Source organism: Varroa jacobsoni, unplaced genomic scaffold, assembly GCF_002532875.2.
Source record: "Varroa jacobsoni isolate VJ856 unplaced genomic scaffold, vjacob_1.0 scaffold_168, whole genome shotgun sequence".
In the NCBI taxonomy this organism is placed as follows: Eukaryota; Metazoa; Arthropoda; class Arachnida; order Mesostigmata; family Varroidae; genus Varroa; species Varroa jacobsoni.
In genome coordinates this window covers 99,815-108,989 of record NW_019213070.1, presented here as the reverse complement: position 1 = coordinate 108,989, position 9,175 = coordinate 99,815, and the positions used below count along the sequence as shown (strand labels likewise).

The window sequence follows — 9,175 nt, the reverse complement described above, 5'->3', positions numbered from 1 at the left end:
CTGATACAACCCGTAAGCTATGCCTTAAGAACTAGCAGACTCTGCGATTCCTATAACGGTAGATATGAAAGTTCTTGTACGACCCTTGATCCGTATATTATTGGTAATGCTTTCATCATGGCAAAACTAAGTTCCCTTGCCGTGACCGTGTGTTAACAGCTATGCGATAGCGGGGGTATCGTCATATATCCTGTAAAGCAACATCGCTAAAGCAGAAGCTCATTTAGGTAAATTATAGATAACACAACTATTGATTGCCGTAGTAGAAGGTAGAAAGCCGTATGAATGAATAAAAAATCGACTTAGAGCACCCATTCAGTCCAAGCCGGCTTTATAACCAACTCCGAAGAATTATATTTTTGGCCGTTTTAACTGCCATATATTTAGTACGTTAGGGTATCACGATGTGAACGGGTTTAAAGAAAGCATTTTAAAAAGACATATTCGGACGCTTCTATTTGGACCATAGTTGAAGGAAATATCGACGTAACTAGCAGTTACATGAAATAGTTTTTAAGCAAATATACAATAGTACCTGATCGTGAATACTGCTGCAGACTAGTGGAAAAGACAGTTACTCGCCCGAGAAGCCTGATGCAGACTGGATGAGAAATTGGATCAAACAAATCAGATTATGATTATAATTACTAATTACCAATTTATTTCATCGGTATTTTTTTTCTGTTTTACTGTAATTCTTCTTCTGACAGAAGAAAGAAAGTTGAGTGTCCATTAAACATTGAATCATTAACGTGCCTTTGATTAAATCTGCCGACAAAAAACATCTCCAGCGCCTCATCAAACGTTCCAATATGATCGAAATCAATGGGGAAGCCTTGTCACAGGATATTTAATAGAAGCTAGGACTACTTTGCTGGGATACAACAGTTGAAATACGTTAAAGTTGTTTTCTGTGAATTAACTGTGCGATTGGATGAGCACCAAAGCAACGAGAGGACGAGCTTCTTACTCCAAATGGCTTTGTTTTTTTCACTATAATCTCCTTAATAACTTCGGTCTGAACAAAACCCCTCAGACTTTCGTAAATCACCTCGTACGATGCTTAATAAATTTGGTATTATGGAATATTATTTAAAAACTGATTCACTGAGAAATATACTCAACCGCTATGCGTTCCGAATTGAATTCGTTACCAAACAATAATATTAAACAAGGAGTTAATATATTAATGTCGTACTTGCCAGCGGTAGGCGATGGATGTTTAAATGTTGCCTGAAGTTTTTAACGTTGATACTCTTTTCTATGTTTTTCCAACTTGAAGCTAGGGGAGTAGACCTTCCGGTGCCTCGTTATATCCATCCATTTCGTTCTACTTTTACTCGGACTCTGCAGTGTTTATGCAGCTCTCTGACCTTTTTTGTTTGGCCTTTTTTGTTGAGAATTTTGGACGTCTTATACAAGCGACAAAAAAACAAACGGAAGACATTTTATCGGAGCTGTTTTCTTTTGGAAATTATCTACCAATTCACAAAGCAACCTTACAAGACAATGGGAGTCTACATTGTTTTTATATTTCAATATAAAATAATACGCTACATTGCACGTAACATATCCATTTTTAAATAACATTGTTTTGTAAGTATTCTATCTCAGCGTTCTAATTTCTATTTAACGATAGTCCTCTCGATATTGTTTAAGCTGGGTTTGTTAGAATCCTATAGATTCGTTAGCATAAAAAATTATTCCAGAATCGGCCATGTTTCTGACACCAAAGGGGATTAGCATTGTTTTTCATACTTTTCTGCGTGGAAAAATGCTTGTGCTTCATTGTACTGTTTATCAAGATAGTTGTGCTCCTAACTGCCATATTCCACCCTTGAACTTGACATCATCGCTATCTTCTTGACGTTATTGAACATGAGGATGATCTATAAGTCTATCGTTAGTGTCGTCACTAAACGCTTGATGAAAGCTGAATGATACTATCGACTAACAACACATGTATACAAGTTCTTAAACATGATTCATTGTATGAACTCTCAACTAAACAAAAGAAAATTTGCTATATTAAGAAACTATGTGGAGGTCACATTGCCGTTCAGTCATTGCACACAAATCGGTTGAAACGCTCTTAAAGATTCAAGTCTGTTTCAGAAACGTTTGCGCCTAATTAAACAAACATTCGATAGTATCTGTCTATAGATGCTACACTCATAGAACGTGTAAACAAACAATGTATCTCTGTCGGACATCTTTTCTGTAATTTGTTCAGCTGTGAAATACATAGGCGCAGAATTTTTTCTATTCTTCTTAATGACAAACTGCCTGTAGGCGCGATCACTTTTTCCCGCCTTCTTTACTGTAGTCAATGTACAAGAGCCCCTTTTGAGAACCAGACGCCCCTTTCGGGTTTAGACAGTGCCTGGATAAAACGCAAAGTTTTATCCAAGCACTGTCTATTAAAAGTTGTGGATCCGTATGTTAGTGGCAGGTCTAAAACAGTTACAATAGCGAAACCCGTTTCCCTCCCTGCTTTTCTCGTAAAGCGTTTGCAGTGTCATTTCCGACAAGATTCGCGAATGCCAGGAGCAGTTGTTAGGCTCATCGTATTTGTCGAATTTTAGGCCCGAACTATTTATCGTTCGGCGCATGCTTGCATAGGTCCTAGAATAAAAAAAAAAAAGCTGGCAACATGTATGTTTCAAATATCGTTTCACTGGTCCATGTCGTCTAACAGTGAATATACTCTTCTAGCCGCGCATGCGAACCGCTGAACATCACATGAGTAAGGTTCACCTAGCTAACATCCACATGATTAGAAACAAAAGACATGGATAGTCTCGAAGGCAGTGGTCGGTGCTCTAAAATAAAAGGAACGTTTGAAAGGATGTGCTGGTTAGAAGAACCGGGGGGCAGTAGCAGTGGGTACTGAAAATTTCGATCCTGCCAAACGCTAAGAACATTCTTGCATGACATATAATTTATTGGAACGTTAGAGTTAATAGTTTATGCTTATTAACTCGATTATTTATATCAATTTTAGATAAGTAAAGAAAATTTGCTATATTAAGAAACTATGTGGAGATCACGTTAAAGTTGCGGTTTCTCAAATCTCTTAACGATTCAAATCAGGTCGAACATTCTGCTGTGTTTGCGACTAATGGCCCTTTAAAGCGTATGTATGATAGATATACAGGACCTTAGTCTTATTTAAATAAAATCTTTTCTGTATAAGAAAAATATACACCGATTCGAGTAGTGCTCTTATATATATATATATATATATATATAATTTAGAAACAAGGACATCAGTTTTAACAGAAAATAAGGTCCATTTCAGGGGACCGCTTTGCGTATATCTAAATGTGTTTCAAACGAGAAAATTTCCTACCTAGATCAAAGGCAAATTTCATATGATCCTAAATCGAGGTAACTTATTATTCATAGGATATATTCCATGTTTTGTTTAAATACCTAAATATGTTTTTCAATTTACTGATCACCGCGCTCTAGCTAGTTTTCTTTTGTTCTCGAACAAAAGGTGGATTGAAAGTTTTTTGGCGTTTCAGTACAGACTCACGGATAAACAATCATTGTATACTTTACAGGTAGAAGTAAAAGTTACGTATAGATAAAAGAGACAAGGAAATCGTATTAATCTCTATATTCCGGACCAGATTAGAGCCCGCAATGTTTCGGAGCTGAACAGGTGGTGGGGTGACTGGCGCGTACTCCAGCCCGATAGGGTAGTGCACACAAATTATCTATACGATCTGTATGTACTTTGCATAGACAAAGTAGCGTTCGCGAGATTTTTCTCTAAATACACCTATCTATAACGGCAATATATCTAAATAAATTTAGATATACTGCCGTTAACAAATAACGATCACACAATAGATAGAAATGATAGAGCGTCCACGATCTCCCGCTGTGGCGTATTCGAATAACTAAGCAGATAAAGCTATTTCCAATCAGGCTATCGCTTTGGTCCGTATCTCCTTCGTCCAAAAAATCCAATAAGGTAGATAAGCTTTGCTAGAAACGATAGTCCGTAGTAGAAAAAAAGGTTTTCGAACTAATTATTTGGAATGTACCGAGCAAATGAATGCTCCGAATGTTTACATTTGCTTTAATATAATAATAATAATAAAAATAAAGCATTTCATGTTGCTGAGGGCATAAATGTGGGCGTTTTCTTGAGCCGAAAAAAACTGGGATTGTGATTACCTTATCTCACTGATCGGAATCGTAGCCGCTGAATGCAATCCGATAAAACGACTTGGCGTAATCGTGAATTTTTTTTCGGCTTAATTTCTTTGGGTATATGATATTATAATCATGACGATGTTGAAATACTCACCCGTATGGTTCTCACTCGTCAGATGATCCGCTGGCGACTTATTCATTTCAGGTAGACCAGCAAAGATACGAGTACGCTCAAGTAACAACCTTTACCGACAGAACATACAGTTCACTTATGTATAAAATACATCTATATAAATATGAGGTAGAAATTTGATTAATGAGTCAGTGGGTAAAATTGAATTTGCGTTGTAAGCGGCAAAAGATACGGGATGAAGTTGCAGCCGTGGGATGCAATTTGTGAACAGATAGATCACTATAGTGAACAAAGGCAAACAGACTTAGCGAGAAAAACGTTACGGTGACTCAAGTGGCGAATTTGTTGCTTATTAGGATTACTTCGTCGATTAGGATAGCTTTGAAATGCTTTTGACAAAAAATACACAGCCATAAATAGATCATCTATACTAACCATTAGAGATAAACAGAAACAAGCTCAAATACGGATACAGGTATTTCATACAATTAACAGTTGAGCTCATAGTGAGAATTTGTGAACGGCTACTTGTGACAAAAATAAGATTGATATCTCTAGAATAAGATACTTCGGTGATTTGTTGTTTTTATACAGAACTTCCTGTTGCTACTGTAAAGTTCTCATGACCCGAATCGCAAGTTATATTCTTTGATCCTTGTATCTTTAGTTGGTCGCGCCATCTTCATTGCAGGGTCCGGGAGAACTCTTAACGGCATTAGCAGTTGGCGATGATGGCAAGCGGACATCTTGTCTATTCTCTCGCTAACAATCTATAAAAGTCCGAGGAAACGCCGTGCATTATTGTCGACTGACGGATACATCAGCTATCGCAATTTATATTTCCACTCTTCATTCTCTGTGAGACGGTGCTTATTGCGTATAGGGAATTCTGAGTTTTACTCTGTTTAGTACAGTCGTTGTCGTCATCGTCCGTTAATATATTGGAGCCTATCTTTCCAAATGGTAAGTTAGTGGCCTGTGTCAATGTTGTGCCGCGTGACAAAACAAACCGATATGTAACTATGCTGATGTTCGGTAAACGGGCAGTAAGGCGTTGCCCACCTCTGTAGGGATATGAAAAAACATATGTTTCTATGCAGTGTACCAATGTAGCTTCATGTATTCTTGCCAACGGTGTTTCGACAATCCCAGAATTAACCTCGCACACTCGGTCCGCAAATGGGACCTGCATTAATTGATTGAAGCTTCGCCTTTTCTGTTCGTCTCCAAAATGCTTCTAAGCTGAGACTTAAAAGACTCGGTAGAAGCCAGGAGTAGTTTGCCACATTGTGCTCGGCTCGATGTATGCAACGTTATTCTGGTGCTATGCATTGCATACTTACGTAAAACTATCTATTGTTTCCAATAACGTTTAAAGCTTTAATTATTTTTCGAGAGATACGAAATGGGGGAATTACTTCGCATCTTTATAGTCATCTCAACCGTTTCACTCTACCTAATTCCTTCAGTAATGTTAAATATCTGTTTTATCTCATTTATGGTCATATATCGAAAGTATATCGTCAACCGTATAGGCCATAAATCGTATGGATATTTTACTTCGCAGATAACGGCGTTTGCTTGTGTACCAAACGCATATATGTTGTTTAAAGCAAGCCCCATTAAAAAACATAAAGCAGAATGTTTGATGATACTAACATGGCGCTACGCGTACCGCTCCACGACTATAAAGGCGATTGCATCTTATAGCCAAACAGAACAGGATATTCGTCCAAGGACGCTAAGGCGAACTTCAGAATCTGCATCAGCCCTAATTAATGCACGCATTAATTATGATTATCCATGTTCGTATAGTTACGAATTTTTTTAAGTGCCCTTTTTATGCCCTTGTGGGCGGGGAAGCAGGGAAATTGTATCCTTTCTATGAAATTAACCTAGTTCTTACCTTAATAAACATTGTTAAGAAAGCTGCTATATAATACAGTATGTAATCATTCTGCGCACAAGTGCACATGCTGTTTTTAGCTTTATGTTGAGCTTTCGCCATGAAGCGTTTCGTGATATGTTGTTGGAAGCAAAACTTTATTATAGGAAAATGTGTTTACCGCATTGAACTTTCTGCCATGATACTGAGTACGCGGGCATTTTGACCTTGTCAAGAAATCAGCCGCTATGACGAGAGCATTTACGGTCCTCAGGGACGTTAGCCCGTGTCTAGTTTCGTTAGCAGATACTTAAGCTCAGAGAAAACTCACTGGAAATTTCACAATCGCGTAGGATACAAAATTGGTAAGGTTATCTAGTATACTACGATATAATAGGATCAATTAATTAAACGCTTATTGAGTGCGTAGTTATCCTGTAGCTAAACATATTTCACGACATCTCCAGAATTAAAGTTATCACATTTTTCAGATCAATCACTGCTAGCTTAATGTTGTTTCAACCAAGCACGCTGCGATTATATAAGTAGCCATTTAGACGAATATATACCTCGTCCAAAACGTGAAGAAAATTCCGAACCGATGATCAAGTCTCGGATTGCTGATACTAAAATGCATCGGATGATTGCCATGTCCACAGAATCCGTCGTTCGCCGCCGTCTTTATTGCTACGTATTGCCTTATGTTGACGAGGGTGACATGGGGCCAACGTCGCCAATCCCCATTCAACCGTTTCGGAGCTCGCCTCCAAGGCGACAGTAGCAGGGGCCGGCACGAAAATTTTTCTCCGATTCCAGTTCGAAAAGACTACGACTCGCTGGAGCCGTTTGATTTTGCCTATGCGTCCAATGACGACGAAGGTTCACATTCACACAACCAACACGGAGACACCAATGGACGCGTCAATGGTGAATATGAAATTCAACTAGAGGATGGACGCTCCCGGGTAGTCAGGTGAGCATTTGCCACTATTTATTTAGTACGAATTTCAAACATGAAGGACTCTGAATACGATAAATGAATAACTTCACAGGTATATCTGTTGCTTCTATCTGAAGAAGATATGTTACAGTTGACTATCTAGTTTGTATGTTCCTAAATCTAAACATTAAGACTTATCTTAAGCTATACAATAGTGCGGTCGGGGGACGAAGGCACTGTTTTCTTACCGCTGGCTTGACAGACGTCCAGTTACTTTAAGGTCTTGGCTTTGACTTCCAGGTAATCATGGTCATTGCGTTTAGCTTTTTACTAGTTTTACAGTTGGATGAAATCCATGATTTATTTCTAGTGCCGCGCACTGAAAGCTGTTAAAGGTGATGAAAAGCTCTAACTAACTATACGACATGCAGTAATAGTACATAGGTCATAGGTCACGAATAGCTGATCGTAGGAATCGTATATGCTTTTGAAGTACTGAATACAAGCATCGCTAACAAGGACCCCTCTGTCATTTTCTGCGTACTCCAGTACGCAGACCATGTAATGCGGTATTCAATAACGGGATCGAAACATTTTTTAAGTATTTGCTCGACGTCACAATCTCAAACTGACTAAAAACTAAAGGTGACCAAGCTTTCCATGTCGCTTTTCTCTACAGATGTTGAAAATTTCCTTGAACAAGCTTCGTCACTGATTGCCGAAATTACATAACTCCGCAATGTCTTCAGCAGAATATTAAAAAGCTGCAAATCACTTATTTGTTTATGTACGTGTCGTATCCTAGTAATCAGTCTGTTCGTTCTAATATCTAATACGAGAATCAAACGTCGTGAACGTACTGCGCTTTCAATGTTGTCGTCTATCCTCTATCGCAACAGGTACTATGCCGATAATTCGGGCTTTTACGCAGACGTTGTAACTAATGAATTAGGCACTGAAAGTCAAGATCCCGCGGACGTGACGATTCGGTCATCGGCGCCTACCGGGCCCGAAGCCGCCGTAGCCACAAGGCGGAGTTCTCGGCCGCGCAGACCACATTTCCAAGGAGGATTCAGACAGAACCACAGACGTTTCCCATAGAATTCGTCGTGTAGAATATTAACGAAAACCCATCACTTGAATTGAATTGAAAAAATAACGTACATATTTCGTTTATGTTTGAATAAAAAAAAAAATACAAGAAATCTGTAGTCGATCCTTTAATATTTGTTCGATAAAATAAACAGATGTATTTTTACCAATACTACATTTCATAGGCCTGCAGCGTAAATGTGGTACTGGCGGGTGCCAGTGTTCATTGAAGCAGTGAATTTTCAAGCTGCGCTAATGGATGCTATTAAGAGTCTTCGTACAGAAAATCCTAAGATTATATTTCGCCATTTTTGAAGTTTATATAATTTTTCATCCCTTCTGATGTCTCTAACAAACTGACAAGTTGTCTGAAGAAAATTGATCAAAGAGAAATCGATACAAAGCTAGGATTCTCCGGGAAAAAAGTGCCTAGATCATGTTTTCCCATTTTTTGTTTTATATTGTAACGATGCCTTACCACGATGATTTAAACGATGCGGCATTTTTTAAAGTCGACCTTGACCTATAATATAGGTCTCTTGCTAGTTCTAACCTAAAGGACGCTAAGTAACTCCATTTTTAATTTTTCGCATAAACAACCAATGAGAAGTATTAAGATCGATCGTAGCTAAAATCTACTTTGACAATGAAAACTCGAATAGCTTGAGGCTTGATGAACTTGAGACTCACCTATTTGTGATGCAATATGCAGCACAACGTTTGGATAAGTTAGTGCCATGTCACAAGATATCACCACTGTAAATGATTGCCAAACACGTGCCTACATATTCACGTAGGAACCCACGGCACGCCTTATAAACAGCTGAAAATCTCGATAACGTAACAGTCTCGTAAAACGCTAATGTGTACAACATGAGCTATGCGAGGGGTACAGTGGCGCCTGTAATACTATTATACCACAAGCTCTGAGAAACAGGTTGTTTCCAACTGCCGG

General features: G+C 38.5%; 1 protein-coding gene across 1 annotated transcript; it reads left to right on the top strand.

Annotated features, from left to right (window-relative positions):
- Nucleotides 1-5,088: 5,088 nt before the first annotated feature.
- LOC111271267 (uncharacterized) lies at nt 5,089-8,346 on the top strand. The gene is made up of 3 exons (XM_022851971.2): nt 5,089-5,266; nt 6,848-7,161; nt 8,028-8,346. The coding sequence occupies exons 1-3, from the start codon at nt 5,264-5,266 to the stop codon at nt 8,227-8,229; spliced, it is 519 nt and encodes a 172-aa protein (XP_022707706.1). The 5' UTR covers nt 5,089-5,263; the 3' UTR covers nt 8,230-8,346.
- Nucleotides 8,347-9,175: the final 829 nt, after the last annotated feature.